This window comes from Sorex fumeus, unplaced genomic scaffold (assembly GCF_029834395.1).
Source record: "Sorex fumeus unplaced genomic scaffold, SorFum_2.1 ptg000098l, whole genome shotgun sequence".
Classification (NCBI taxonomy): Eukaryota; Metazoa; Chordata; class Mammalia; order Eulipotyphla; family Soricidae; genus Sorex; species Sorex fumeus.
Window position 1 is genome coordinate 18,576,149 of NW_026606155.1, and position 15,930 is coordinate 18,592,078.

At 47.5% G+C, this 15,930-nt stretch overlaps 1 protein-coding gene across 1 annotated transcript; it reads left to right on the top strand.

Moving 5' to 3' along the window:
* The first annotated feature begins 2 nt into the window (after nt 1–2).
* Nucleotides 3–15,677, top strand: ALKBH1 (alkB homolog 1, histone H2A dioxygenase). Its single transcript, XM_056134060.1, has 6 exons — nt 3–210; nt 1,614–1,722; nt 4,475–4,637; nt 11,036–11,126; nt 13,412–13,605; nt 15,233–15,677. Exons 1-6 carry the CDS (start codon nt 28–30, stop codon nt 15,660–15,662), a joined length of 1,170 nt encoding a protein of 389 aa, XP_055990035.1. The 5' UTR covers nt 3–27; the 3' UTR covers nt 15,663–15,677.
* The last annotated feature ends 253 nt before the right edge of the window (nt 15,678–15,930 follow it).

Genomic DNA, 15,930 nt, shown 5'->3' on the forward strand with positions numbered 1-15,930 from the left:
CGGGTCAGAGGAGGTGGCGGCAGCGACATGGGAAAGATGGCGGCGGCCGTGGGCCCCATGGCGACGCTGGCGGCGGAGCCGGGGGAAGACGCCTTTCGGAAGCTTTTCCGCTTCTACCGGCAGAGCCGCCTGGGGACCACGGACCTGGGAGGGGTCATCGACTTCTCGGCGGCCCACCCGGCCTGCGGCACCGGGCCCGCGGCGCTCAAGGTACGGAGCGAGGCGATGGCGAGCTCATCCCGGCCCTCGGGGACCGGCCGCCGCGCCCTCCGCGCTCCTGACCCGGGTCTCCCGCTGAGCTCGCTCTGGGCCTGGCAGCCGAGATGCTAGATTGTTAAGTTGCTATGTCCTCGGGAAGGAAGTTTCACTCGCACATTGCCCAGACCAGACCTGAGGATGCAAAAAATGCAAGGCACTCTTTTTTTTTTTTTTAAATAATTTGGGGTCACACCCGGCAATGTACAGGGGTTACTCCTGGCTCATGCACTTAGGAATTATTCCTGGCTGTGCCGGGGGGACCATATGGTTATGCTGGGAATCGTACCCGGGTTGGCCTCGCGCAAGGCAGCCGCCCTACCAGCTGTGCTATATAGCTCCAGCCCCCAAAATGCAAGGTACTTTTTATCGCTAGCTGGAGCTGGGGTACGACTCTTGACAAGTTCCCGGGAACATTCTATGGCATATCGTTACAGAAGCATCATTGGCAGTTTTCCCAAGAATTGCGATTTTCCCTTGCACGTGGAGGACCCGGGTTCGATTCCCAGCATCCCATAGGGTCCCCCAGCACCTCCAGGAGTAATTACTGAGTGCACGAGCAAAGAGTAACCACTGTGCATCACGGGGTATGACCCAGAAAGCAAAAAAAAAAAAAAATTGCAATGAAGCAGTCCCAAGTCTCCAAGTCTGAGTTAATTGGTCATGCCCATCTTCTGTGCCCAGAGATACCCTACTTTTCACAGGACTGGCTAGAGGCGCCCAGGGGATTTCCAGCTTTGGCCAAGGACAGCCTTGGGGAATTCTTTGGGGAGGGGAATGGGGAAACAAACTGAGGCCTACTGCCTGTTTCAGCCTTAAAGTTAAGTGGGAGGGAGGGAAGAGGGGAGATATCCTGGGGAGATTGGTGGTGGGGAATGTGCACTGGTGGAGGGATGGATATTTGATCATTGTGTGATTGTAACTCTACATGAAAGATTGTAACTGTATCTCATGGTGATTCAATTAAATTTTTTTTAAAGTGAAGTTTGGTTTTTGGGGGGTCACACCCAGCGATGCTCAGGGATTATTCCTGGCTCTGCACTCAAGAGTTACTCCTGGCAATGCTCAGGAGACCATATGGGATGCTGGGAATCGAACCCGGGTCGGCTGTGTGCAAGGCAAACGCCCTACCTGCTGTGCTATCTCTCCAGCCCCAAGTGAAGTCTGTTATAGCCCTGCTTCAACCTTACAAAGTGACATATCCAAAGGTGTCCCCTTAGCTAAGTGATAGAGCTAAGTTTAGGAGCCTGGACTTGTCAGTGCTAACCTTGTCCTAGTCCAGAAATGTCTTTAGAGGCCCGAGGTTCTCTGACTTCACCTTTGAGCTTTAGCTCTCTGACTGGAGTTTCTTCCTGCAGGTGGTCAAGTCTCCGCTGAGCATGTCCTCGGTCAGTGAACATGATGCCCGCCGGGTGGGACTGCGGCCTGTCAGCGCGTGGCGGGCCTATGGCCTCGAGGGCTACCCCGGTGAGTGCTGCGAGACAAACCCCGGAGGCAGATGGGCAAGTCAGTGGACAGAGGAAAAAATGTAGCACTGTAGCACTGTCCTCCCATTGTTCATCGATTTGCTTGAGCGGGCACCAGTAACGTCTCCATTGTGAGACTTGTTACTGTTTTTGGCATATCGAATATGCCACGGGGAGCTTGCCAGGCTCTGCCGTGTGGGCGGGATACTCGGTAGCTTGCCGGGCTCTCTGGGAGGGGCGGAGGAATCAAACCCGGGTCAGCCGCGTGCAAGACAAACGCCCTACCCACTGTGCTATCGCTCCAGCCCAGAGGAGAAAACAGAACACAAAAATGTTTTGCTCCCAAGGCCATCCTAAATTCTGCCCTATCGAGTATTTCCGTTTTTTGAACATTCCCAGAGGACAATATAGGATTCAGTCATGCCCACCTGATAGTGCAGAAAGTGACACACTGGACCGACAGAAACGTTAGAGCCACTGACTCTGGGCTCCCGGCCACTGCACTCTCAACACCCGCTCCCACGAAAGGGCTGCCTGCAGTGATAGAGTTAACTCACAACACCCACACTGCTCACACATTCCCTGCATTCTCCAGTGTCAGAGCAACTGCTTAAACTTGTTCCCTTCATCAGGACTGAGAAGGAGAATTAGAGATATTGAAATTGGAAGTTCTAATCTAGAATCTTGATTTTTTTTTAAGAAAATTTTGTTTTATTTGGGGTTTTTCACCTATACCTAGCTGTATTCTAGTGCTCTGTGCTCGAGGGTTGATCTTGTCACAGTGCTCAAGGGACCATGTAGTGCCTGAGATCAGACTGCAAACTGCGGATGGCTGCATTCTAGGCAAGTGCCTGAACCTCAGTACTGTCTGTCTGTCATATAGGAAGCTCTTCTACATTTTATTGATGTTGTGTAGCTGATCTTAGAGAAAATAATTAGTGATGGGTGGAGGGGAGATTGTGACAGTTTGGGCCACATGCAGAAATAATTCTGTTCAGGAGTGACCCCTTGTGATTGAGGGACCATATGTGGTGCCAGGTATTGAATTACTCCTGGCAGTGCTTGAGGGACCGTCTGGGATGCTAGGGATTGAACCCGGGTCAGCCACATGTAAGACAAGTGCCCTACCGCTGTACTGTTCTCTCCAGCCCATGAACACTTTTGTATTGCTGCAAATATGCATTTCCAAACTTGAAATATGGGTGTGAAGAATGTACCCCTTTAAAGCTCTCACCTCATTTGTGTTTTTTAATTAAGAATTTAAATGTTCTCGCGGTTACAAACTGGCTTTATTTTATTTATTTGAGAGTGAGGAGCTTTTTGAGTCACAGCCAACGATGCTTGGGTTATTTCTGGCTCTCCACTCAAGCAGTTACTCCTGGCGGTGCTCAGGGGACCATTTGGGACGCTGAGGATCGAACCCAGGTCAGCAGCGGTCACGGTCGTGGTCCTCCTGTTGTTCATCGATTTGCTCGAGCGGGCCCAGTAACGTCTCCATCGTGAGACTTGTTGTTACTGTATATTGAATACGTCACGGGTAGCTTGCCAGGCTTTGCCGTGCGGGCGAGATACTCTCAGTAGCTTACCAGCCTCTTCGAGAGGGGCAGAGGAATCAAACTCAGGTCAGCCATGTTGGCCGCTTGCAAGGCAAACACCCTACCGCTGTGCTATCGCTCCAGCCCAGGTCAGCAGCATGCAAGACAAATTCCCTACCCACTGTACTATCACTCCAGCTCTACAAACTGGTTTTGAATATTGAACATACTATCGGTTTTAATAACTGCTTTGCCTTTTTACACCTGGTGAGTTGGGACACATAACCTTTGAATTGTCAGTTTTTGGTGTTTTTGTTTTGTTTTCTTAACCACATCCAGCAATGCTCAGTACTTACTCCTGGTGGACTCGGGGAACTATTATGGGGTGCCAAGGATCAAACCCGGCTTGGCCTCATGTAAGATGTGTGCCCCACCCACTGTATAATGGCTCCCGCCTGATTTGTCAAAAAAAATTTTTTTTATATACCACAATTTATTTATCCACTCATTGATCCGTGAGTTATTTCCAGATCTTGACTACTGTGAATAGTGCTATAATGAACATCAAAATGCAGATGTCTTAAAAATGGTGCCTCCTGGTCATTGGGATAGAAGCCAAGAGGTACAGTTGCTTGGTCATATTGGAGGCTCTTAGTGTTTTGAGAAGGCTCCACATTGTTCTCCATAGAGAGCAAACCAATTAACATTCACATTAACTATGGAACAGAAATTTGATTTGTCAAATTTCATGCTATGTGAAATACTATTTTGTGTATTTTATTTTTTTTTTAAGAAAAAATTTTAAAAAACAGATGTTTGCTTCTTCATCATCAGCTTTACATTAATTTGAAGAAACTTGCCTTGTGAAACTGGAGAACAGGAATGAGAATATTTACTTTTAACCTGGAGGCCCCTGGAAGCATATACAAAAGTAATAATAAGTGTGGGGCCCAAGAAATAGTACAGCAGGTAGGGCACATGCCATGCACATGGCAGACCCACATTCAATCCTCAGTATCTGATACAGTCCCCAAGCACTACCAGGAGTGAGGGCAGAGCAGCCAGGAGTAAGCCCTGAGTGTTGCCAAAGCAATCAACCCCCTCCCCCCCAAAAAAACCAAATAGTAATGGGGATACCAACAATACCTGGTGTTTAATGAACAGAGACTTTTCACTCTCCCCTTTTCTCACTTTTCCCCCCCCTTTTTTTTGGCATAGGATTTATCTTTATCCCAAACCCCTTCCTCCCCGGTTACCAGTGGCACTGGGTGAAGCAGTGCCTTAAGTCATACTGCCAGAAACCTAACGTATGTAACCTGGACAAGCACATGACAAAGGAAGAGACCTGTGACCTGTGGGAGCAGAGCAAAGAGTCCCTCCGGTAAGCCTACCCAGCAAAGCCCAGGGCCAGTGCTCGCCCTGCTATTCAGGGGTCTCCTCTCGAGCAGCAGACGGCTGGGGCCTGGGCTGCTTGTTTCCTTTCCTTTCCATGCAAACACAACGCAACGGAACAGCCGGACAGTTGCATTGACAGTTATATTACATTGAGATCCATTTTCAAGATTCTGCTTTTGATAGCTGAGATATGAGCCCATCCTCATTAATCATCAGAGGATCCATTTCATTCTTCTGCAGCCCTTTTTTTTTCTATATAAAGTGAGTGTCTTTGGAACCTCGTGATATCCTGGGTTAAAAAGTAGAACTGCAGTGAAAGCTCTACTTCTCTGAGAAGCAGCCAGTGCCATTAACTGTTCTGTGCCCATCTAAGCTACTGTTTGTAGGAAGTGATGTATGTGCCTTAAAGCTTCAGCATTCATTCATGCCCCCTGTATTTATTGAGGGTCAGTTGTACACTGGGTATGATGCTAAACATGAGAGATGCAAAGAGGTTTTCCCTGCACCCATGAGTGTATAGTCTAAAGAAGTTCAGTTTCAATAGGGGTAATTATAATAGACCTCAGAAAAAAACTGCAGTAGCTGTTCAGAGAAATGCTCTGGGATAAAAGGAATATTTCTTTTGTCTTATTTTGGGCAACCCTTGATGGTGCTCAGGGTCTATCTGTAACTGTACTCATGGACCATGCAGTGCCAGAAACTAAAACCAGGCCTGTCATGTGGGAAGCATGCATTCTAGGAGTCAGAGCAATAGTACAGCAGATAAGGTGCTTGCCTTGCACATGGCTGACCCAGGTTTGATTCCTGGCATCCGATCTGGTCCCCCAAGCTTGCCAGGAGTGATCCCAGAGTGTAGTGCCAGGAGTAAGCTCAGAGCACAGCCAGGTATGGGGAAAAAAGAAAGAAAGCATGTATTCTAGCCCCTTGAGCCATCTCCCTGGGCCCTGGAAATAGTCATGCAAGGAGGAAGTATGGAAAAAAAGGTAAAATGATATTTAATTGGGCCCAGTATTCTCTTATTTTCTCTGCCTATTTGAACTGAGCCTTCAAAAATTATCAAAAGGAGGCTAGCAAGATAGCACAGGAGTTAAGGCACTGGCCTTGTGTGTGGCTGACCCCAGTTTGATTCCCAGCACCAAATACAGACCCCCAAACAACACCAGGAGTAATCCCAAACCATAGAGTCAGAAATAAGCCCATGTGTGGCCCCAAAATCAGAAAAAGAGGGACAAGAAATATGATGAATAGGACTGGAATTAGCACAGTGGACTGAGTGCAGGCTTTGCCTGCCAGACGTCCAGATCTGTCACCACAAACACCACCGAGAACAACCCCAAGCACAGTACCCTGAGCTCCGCAGGGCATGGCTTCAAAGAACTAAGCATTCCTGAGTCAAAAACAGACTTTTTTTTTTTTTTTAGAAAAACTGTTTTGGATAGAAAAAGCAGTCTGTGTAAAAATGTAGTATATAAGACAGTAAGTTGTTCTGTGAGCTACTATGTAGTATATTTATGTGTCTACTCAGCAAACACTGTTGAGTTTCTGCCAGGTATCACAGTTCCTGACTTCAAGGACTTTGTATTTTAAAAGACATCATGTAAACATATAATTAAAGTCAGTTCAGCAGGCACAGAGAGAGAATTCATATAGGGTAGTCATTCAGGTGACTTGAGTGGAGCTGGATTGTGAGAACTGACCAGAGATGACATCAGAAAGGTAGGGCCAGGCCGGAGCAATAGTGCAGCACGGAGGGCATTTGCCTTGCACACAACTGACTGGGGTTCGATCCCCGACATCCCATATGGTCCCCAGAGCACCACCATGAGTGATTCCTGAGTGCAGAGCCAGGAGCAACTCCTGAGCATGGCCGGGTATGACCCAAAAAAAAAAAAAAAAGATAAGGCAGTGGCGGCTGCAGAGATAGTACAACAGGGAGGGAACTTGGCTTGCATGAAGCCTGCCAGGGTTCAATCCCCATATGGTCCTTCTACTCAGTCAGGAGTGATCCCTGAAAGCAGAGCAGTACTCATTCCTAAGTACCGCCAGGTGTCACCCTAAAACAAAAAAACAAAGGTAGGGCCAAGTTATAGGGGATTAGTGATGTGGAGCACTAATTCTGGAGTCCTATTGTTTGGGTTCAAATTCCAGCTATACTTATTGTTGCACTCCGTTTGTACTAAAACAGTTTCCAGAAACTCATGCTGGTTCAAACAGGGAAAATAGAAGATTTTCTTTAGTTGAAAAAGTAAACTAAAATTCAAGCTGTGGAGCGGGGGTGAGGGTTGAGGTAAGTGGAGCGATAGTACAGTGGATAGGGCACTTGCTTTGCACACAACTGGCGAGGTTTGATCCCCATCATCCCATGTTACCCCCAGAGCAGCCCTGAACATTACCCAGATATGACCCAAAAACGAATATAAAATTTATACTAAGGAACTATTTTTTTCTCTGAAGCCTTCTTGGTCTGTACTTTATGGTAGAGACTGAAGACTAAGTATCATCCTTAGCACTGAGAGCAAAGATCATGACTGTGTGACATTAACCCAAGAGAACTTAACGCTTATTATTAAACCAGCCAGTGTTTTCAAGTAATTGATTTTTTTCTTCTGATAAATGACTTTGCAAAAACCCCAGTTGTCATCATCTAAGATAACTCAGATGAATCTCTTTAATAAATCATCCTGAAAACAAGAGAAGATACTTTTTTTTTTTTGGTCAGATAAATCAGCAAGAATAAAAATTGTGCTGGCCCTACCTTCTGTTGTCATAGGCGGGAAAGATTGATATGCTCAGACATCGCTGACTACATTGAATATCGATTAGAGTCCTTGTTTGCTTTCTCTTTTTCTCAGCTGGGGAACAAAGGAGTTGGGCTGGATAAGACTCCCAAGGTGGTTGAATCGTGGAGGGTCACCCTGATAACATGGATCAGTTTTTCCCATTTTCCTATTGAATGTCAGAAAGAGCTGCAGTTCCATAAAATTCTAGAGATTATAATTATCTACCGTAACACCCACCTTTAGAACCATAGAACTAGAGGACCTCTCGGGAGCCTTTTGCAACTTCAGTTGTTTTCAGCCTGTTTATACCTGCAGAGTAGACCCTGGCCAGGACCCAGTCTCTAGCAGTTCTAGCCCAGAGCTCGACCAGGGTTCTCAAATTCCTACACTTTGGACCTACCCTGCTTGCACATCAGTAGTTGAAAATAACCGTTCTAGGTTTTTGTGATCAGAGAAAGAGAAGTACTTAGAAGCAAAAGGAGGTCTGTTCACAAAATTTCGGTTCCTAAATTCTGTATATTCCAAATTCTATATATTGTCAGTGAATGGTGTGACTAGAGATTCCTGGACAAGAATAAGAGTTTAGCAGATATAAGCATCTTTGTAGCATTGTAATGACAAACAAATAAGGTCGATTGATAGGAGACTGAGATCAAGCGGGACATACGCCCCAGCAGTAGAAGAGAGCCACAGCATGGCCTTTCCAGTCTGGGGAGAGGAGAGAATTGGTTTGGTGGCCACACCCAGTCAACTGTGCCATATAGAAAAATGAAGACTCTGCCCTATATATGGTGGCAGTTTTTCAAGATCAGTAACTGGATTTTCACTTTAGAAAGATAACTTCTATGGCTGGAGAGATAGTACAGTGGGCGGAGCGCTTGTCTTGCACACAGTTGATCTGGATTCGATCATCACTATCCTATATTGCCCCCCCAGCATCACCAGGAGTGATTCCTGAATGCAGAGCTCGGGTAAGTCCTGAGCAGTTCAGGATATGTCCCCAAAACCAAAGAAATCAATTCTGCATGTGTAATACTCTGGATTTAATCCTAAACATAGCCACCAACAGCAGCAAATAAACAAAAGCACAATTAAGAATCTAGCTAAATAATCTTTACAAAGGATGATAAGACCTAATCCCTGGCATCCAGTATGGTCTCTCAAGCCCCACCAGGAGTGAGCCTGAGTGCAGAGCCAAAAGTACGCCCTGAGCACACCTGAGTGTTGCTCAGAACCCCTGCAAAAAAAAAAAAAAAAAGAATGTCAATAGAGCTTCATGATCAGGGACTGTGACAATTGAGAGAAAAAAGGTTAAGACATAGCCACCAATTTCTGCATGACGGTGATGGCTGAGATTGGCTCTCCTTTGCAGTCTGTGGGTAACTCTGAAGATACAGGTATTTTACATTTGACCACAATTATGAGTATAGAAATCAGATGCACTTACTTTTCTGAACAAGGTTACGTGAATTAAGTCTACATGAGAAAGGAACAGTGAATTGTTTTAGTACCTTTAGCTGATGAAATCTTGGACAAACTCAGGTCATATTAACTACATTATATTTTTTGGGGGGGTGGGGAGGTCACACCCAGCGATGCACAGGGCTTACTCCTGACTCTGAACTCAAGGATTAACCCTGGCGGTGCTCAGGGGACCATATGGGATGCTGAGATCGAATCCCGGTCAGCCGCATGCAAGGCAAATGCCCTACCGGCTGTGCTATTGCTCCAGCCCTACATTACATTTTTTGTTGTCAGCTTTGTTTATACATGGCAAGCGTCGATAACAGTGATTATCCATAGTAACTTTATCTCAACTCATTTTAGTCACTGACCAAACCAGAATATCTTCAAGTAAATTTCTTACCAGTTCTGGGGCCAGAGCAAAGTACAGTGAGTTGGACCTTACACTCGGCCAGTCCGGGTTCAATCTGCAGTATCCCATATGGTCTCCTGAGCCAATCAGGAGGGATCTTTGGGCACAGAGCTGGGCACAAGCCAGGAGTAAGTCCTGAGCACTGGCTAGGTGTGGCACCAAAAGAAAATAGAACAGTTCTTGGATCAGAGCGATAGTATAGCCGGTAGGGCATTTGCCTTGCACGAGGCCAACCCGGGTTTGATCGCCGGCATCCCATGTGGTCCTCCAGCACCTCCAGTAACTTCTGAATGCAGAGCAGGAGTAACCCCTGAGCATTGCTAGTGTGGCCCAAAAAGCCAGAAAATAATAATAATAATAAATTTAAAAAATGAATCTTTAAGACAATCTCTGTCACACCATTCACAGTGTGGTGACCTCTTAGCAGCCCTCTGCTTCCGCGTGGGCCGAGTACCCCCTGCCTGCACCCCGTCGGATGCCAGCCTGCATTCGGAGGGCCATCCCCCCTTCCAACACTGCTGTGAGGCTGTAGCTAACTGGACCGTGGGCTTTCCTTTTTCTGAATTCTAGAGACCCTCGCAGTGTCTCTCTGTTCTGTTGAATGCTAGTATATACTGCCATGAATTTTCTCCCCACTTCTCGTACGTGATGTATTAGCGCCCATCAGAATATAAACTCTAAACAGTCTAATCTTTAATTTTTATCTTTTTGTTCTTTTTTTTTAAAGTAGCATTGGTTCTTGGACCAGAATATCTTTTTTGATTAATGATGCAGATTACAAAGAAAAAGTAATTAGGCCCAGTCTCCTCATATTTTTAGGTATTTTAGAATTCAGTTCAGTAAGCTTTCTATTTAGAGAGTAGTAAATCAGTCTGCTCGATCAGACGCGCTGGAACTGCAGAGAAAATGCCTCTGTTTTAAGGCAACCTCCTGTGGCTGAAGCAAGATTTCAGAAACCAAATCAATTACAGTTGATCCTTGATTGTGAGCTAAGCCTCAATTATCCAAGCTCTGTTACACAGGGTTAAAGAATTCATATTAGACCAGTCATTTTTAATTGTAGACTATATTTTGCCAAACTTTTATTCCCTCCAACCTGCAATTCTGGGAAACTGCTATCATTCTGGACCTAGTTATTGCTGTGATTAATCAGACTTCGCTGTAACAGCCAAATTGAACATAGTCTATTAGCCAATTTTCCATTGCCCGTAGTGTTCTCAGTTCCATTTCCCATAGATAGGTAAAGACATTTCTGTTGTCATTCTTGTTTTATCATTATTGAGCTGCTGGAAATTTGCCACTTAAAATTGATCCCATTCAACAAAGGATTTAGAGCCAAGGACGAGAGATTTGAAGTGCTAACATGCTTTTAATGATTATATTCTTTGTTTTTGTTTTGGGGGGGGGGGCAAACCTGGTGGTGCTCGGGGCTGAATGGGCTCCTGGCTCTGTGCTCACTCCTGGTAGGACTCAGAGGGACCACCTGGGGTGCTGCAGAGATCAAATCCAGGTCAGCTACATACAAAGCAAGCGCCCTACTTGCTGTACTATTGCTCCTGTCCCAGATAGTAATGCATCCTTGATCATTTTATTAAGTTGTTGATTTTCTCTATCAAGATTGAGGTAACAGCATATACTGTGGAATATCAAGTTTAGACTCCAGGGTCTGTGAATGGGATTGTTGCCATTTGAAATTAATTGATCCTCTCTTTTCTTCCATCTCTGCAGCAATAAGGACATGAATAAACGAAGACCCCGAAGTTTGATAGAGAAGTTGCGGTGGGTGACCCTAGGCTACCATTATAACTGGGACAGTAAGGTATCTGGATTCTGTTAAACATTCTTCCCCATTTTTATGCTTCTTGATCCCACATAGTTGGAGTTCTTCCAAGCTAAGTTTTAAAATATATGTTTGTGGGAGTATCTCATCTGTTTCCCCTGAAGTCCTCTTGACCCTTTATCTCAAGAGGTCTGGCTAATCTATTGTGAACATTTTTCTTCTTTGTTTGCCCTCAGGTTGTATTATTTCCCCCAGATGTCCTCAGTTCAGTGCTTCCTCACAGTAGGTGAATTTCTAGGCCGTAGCTCTTCTTTCACTGCATTCCAGAACAGTTCTCCATTATTATTTTTATTTCTACTAGGGGTTAGTGTTGAGCATTTATTTTCTACAGAATAATTTGCCAGGAGTAAATAAAGCCTCTCACACTTCTGATACTCTCTTCCCTTGACTCAGAAAAGAATGTTCAAGACCTAGGTACGTCTTTCTCAGCCTTGTGAGGTCTAAGCAAGCAAGGAAAGAGAAAGAATGGTCTGCAGCTAGGGGCTGAACACTGCCCGGAGTAGCTGCTGAACTGTTATTCAAAAAAATAAAAATAAAAAACCTTAGTTTCTCTGGTGCTGGAGAGATAGTATGAGGTTTAAGATGTTGCTTTGCATTCTGCCAGCACTTATTTAATCCCTTGCACTGCATATGGCCTTCCAGGCCAAGGGTGAGCCCTGAGTGTTACCAGGTAGGCCCCAACAAGTTAGTTTCATTCACTAAGTGGAGACAGGAAGGCCAGAGCAATAGTCCAGCATGTGAGGCACTTGCCTTGCACATGGCCAGCCTGGGTTTGCTCTCCGGCATCCCATATGGTACCCTGAGCCACCACTAGTGACTTGTAAGAACAGAACCAAGAGTAAACTCTGAGCACATCAGATGTGGCCCAAAACAAAACCAAAGAAAAAAAAAAAAAGGAATTGTATAATGGGGCAAGAACAGTACAAATGGGGGAGGTATGTACTCAGCCAACCTTGGTTTGATCCCCAGCACCCCATATGTCAGCCTGCCCAGGGCCTGCCAGGAAAAATCCCTGAGCACAGCAGACCCAGAAGTAAGCCCTGAGCACAGCCTATTGTAGGCCGAAACCAAAAAAATACAACCACAAAAAGGAAATAAAGAAAATGGAGACTGAAAATGACCAAGAACTCTAAGGGCAGGGCCTTCCCTTGCAGTTGATCAATCCAGATTCAATCCTTAGCACTCCGGTTCCCTGATCCCTGCCAGGATTCCTGCTGTGTGTGTGTGTGTGTGTGTGTGTGTGTGTGTGTGTGTGTATTGGGGCGAGGGGGGTGGACGACTCTGGGGTCAGAGAAATAGTACAGGAATTTGGGGGCTTGCTTGCCTTACATAAGACTGTCCTGGTTCAATCCCCACTACCACTTGTGTTTTCCCAATGTACAGCCTTACGTATAAGCCCTGAGCACTAGCAGGTGTGACCCAACCAACCCCCTCTCTCACACCACCCAAAAAATTCGAATGTATAATCAGAGAATGAAACAAAATTAAGATAGTACATAGACAAGGCCAAAGAGGTAGTACAAAGGTTAGCTGGTAGCTGCAGCCCACAGATGGTCCCCCAGCACTGCCAAGTGTGGCCCCAAAATGCCAAGAGAGCAGTGGGATGGCAGGTAGGGTGCCCCTGCCTTGCGTGCAGCCAACCTGGGTTCAGCCCCGGCAACATTTATGCTTCCTCAGTTCCTTCTAGGAGTGATCCCTGAGCACAGCTGGTGTGGCCCTAAAAAAGTCAACAACGCTAATAACAAGAATAGAGTTGAGAGCCCAAAAGGGAATTAATTCCTTCATTCAAGCAGAATCAATATACACTAAAGCAGTGGCTGTGGGTGGTTGATCAGCTGAAGGACTGACTAAATATTGAAGAGAAAATCTGCAGGTTCTTCAATCTAAAGAGGCACATCGAGTTGCCGTGTTTCCCTTCGACCCCTCCTAACAGTTTCGAGAGCCAGCCTCCCAGAGAGGGCACTGAGTCACGTCGAGTTGCCATGTCTCCCTTCAACACCCCCTAACAGTTTCGAGGGCCTGCCGCCCAGAGAGGGCTGCTTCCCGTGCAGCCTGATGGTCTGGGGGAGCCCTGCCACACGGGGGTGAAGTGTTGAACAGCCCGTTAGATTAGCAGATGTGTTCGGAATGAACACAGAAGCGTTGCTTTGTTCGTAGGACACACGAGGCAGAGGATTTTACAGCAGTTGTTTTTCTTATGCCACCGTTTCAAGTGTTCCTGAGATCATTGTTTATTTTTCTTATTTTCCCTACTTTTACCGAAGCAATACTCAGCAGATCATTATACACCTTTCCCTTCTGACCTGGCTTTCCTCTCAGAGCAAGTCGCCGCGGCCTGTGGATTTCAGGGTTTCCGCGCCGAGGCAGGGATCCTGAACTACTACCGGCTGGACTCCACGCTGGGGATCCATGTTGACAGATCGGAACTTGATCACTCCAAACCCCTGCTGTCGTTCAGGTGAGCCGTCTCTGCCTGGGGCAGCTTTGTCCAGCTCCCTTTCCTTCCCCAGAGCACTTTTATGAGTGGTCGGTTGGACTCTGCTCTTCTGCTGCTGAGTGTCTTCCTAGACATTATTTTCAGTGGTGTTGGCTCTATCGCTTAAACACCCTTGCACATGACGGGAAACATTTTTGCTTAAGCCCGTGGATTATGCTTTGGCAAAGAGAAATCATTCTTAGGAAAGAGGGAGGCGAAGTGACAAACCCTTTTGGATAATGGCAAGAGCAGGACAAAGTCTGAGTAGTTCACTCTCCTTGTCTCTCTAAATGTAACTGGGTTGGGGGGCGGCAAGGGGATTGGTGTTTGGTTTGGTTTGGGTTTTGCTTTCTTTGCGGGGGGTCACACCCAGCAATTCTCGGGGGTTACTCCTGGCTCTGCACTCAGGAATTACTCCTAGTGGTGCTCAAGGGATCTTATGGGATGTCGGGGATTAAACCCTAGTTGACCCGTGTGCAAGACAAACGCCCTTCCCATTGTACTATCACTCTGGCTTGTGGAGTTTTGTTTTGTTTTTGGGCCACACCCAGCAGTGCTCATGGTTTATTCCTGGTTGGCTTTGGGGACCATATGGGATGCCAGAGACTGAACAAGTGCCCAACCACCAGCTATGTTATCTCTCAGGCCCCTGAATGCAGCTTTGTTGTTTTTGGTTTGGTTTGGGGCTGGAGCGATAGCACAGCGGTAGGGCATTTGCCTTGTACGCAGCCAGCCCATCTGAGCTGGGTTTGATTCCTCTGCCCCTCTCAGAGAGCCCGGCAAGCTACTGAGAGTATCTCGCCCGCACGGCACAGCCTGACAAGCTCCCCGTGGCGTGATGTATTTAATATGCCAAACACAGTAAGAAGTCTCACAATGAAGACGTTACTGGGCCCACTTGAGCAAATCGATGAACAACGGGAGGACAGTTCTACAGTGCTACTGAATCACAGTGATATACACATTTACAAAGTTGACCACGATTGGGTTTCAGTCTTATAATGTTCCAACACCTGTCCCTTCACCAGTGTACTTTTCCCACCACCAGTGGTCCCAGTTTCCCTCCTGCCCCCCATCTCTCCCCACCTGACTCTATGGGAAACACTTTTCTTCTGTCTCCCTCTCCCTTCCTCTCTCTCCCTCTCCTCTTCTCCCTCTCTCTCTCTCCCCCCCTTAATGGTTTTAGCACAGTTTTAAATAGAAGATTGGTGCAGTGGGGGGAGGGGCAGTGCACAAGGCCTGGCACTTGCCCTGCATGCGATTAACCCTAGTTTGACCCCCAGCCCTATGTATGGTCCCTGAGCATAGACCCAGGAGTAGCCCTTGACCACATCAGATGTGGTCCCCACTCCCCCCCAGTACTCCCCACCCCTGCAAAATTAAAAAACCCAGAAAATTGGAGCCAGGGCTGTAGCGCGGTGGTAAGGCCCCCGTCTCATGTGGGGTTCTGGACTTCATCTCAGCATGGCAAAAAACCATAAAACAGGATTTGAGCACAATGAATTCGAGTGAGGGGAAGGGGACATCCGGGGCGCAGTTGTCACAGGCGTCCTCCAGTGGTCAGCTCCAGAACCTTCGCGTTCTCATTGCTTGCCTTGTGTTCTCGCAGCTTCGGACAATCGGCCATCTTCCTCCTGGGAGGCCTGAAGAGAGACGAAGCCCCCACGGCCATGTTCATGCACAGTGGGGACATCATGGTCATGTCGGGCTTCAGCCGCCTGTTGAACCACGCGGTCCCCCGCGTCCTCCCGAGCCCCGAGAGCGCCAGCCTGCCTCCCTGCCTGGAAGCGCCCCTGCCCTCCGGCCTGCCCGCAGACGCGCTGGTGGAGCCCTGCTCCGAGGACGACCGGCGGGTGTGTGCCGCTTACCTGAGGACGGCGCGGGTGAACATGACCGTCCGCCAGGTGCTGGCCCCAGACCAGAGCTTCCCCCCGGAGCCCACGGCGCAGCCCAGAGGAGAGCTCGCCGCCGAAGGGCCCCTCCACCCGCGTGATCAGGAGAGCCCGGTGAAACGAGCCAGGCTAGACCCCGGCAGCTGAGACGGGGACACGGCGCTCTGCGACTCACAGGTGTCCCGGGAGACCGTCAGAGTCCCGAGCCAGAAGCGTATCACTGAGCGCAGGGAGGCCTCCCCCACAGCTCGCCGGGCCTGGCCGCAGTCTCTGCGGGAAACAGGAGCCAGACTCCATGTCCATGAGTCCTTGTAGATGGCTCAGGCGTTCCTAATGGGGCCTATCAGACCCCCGCTGTGACTAGTAATGCACTCTGTGTGTCCCCGTGCCAAGAAGCAACCACAGCCTCTCCATT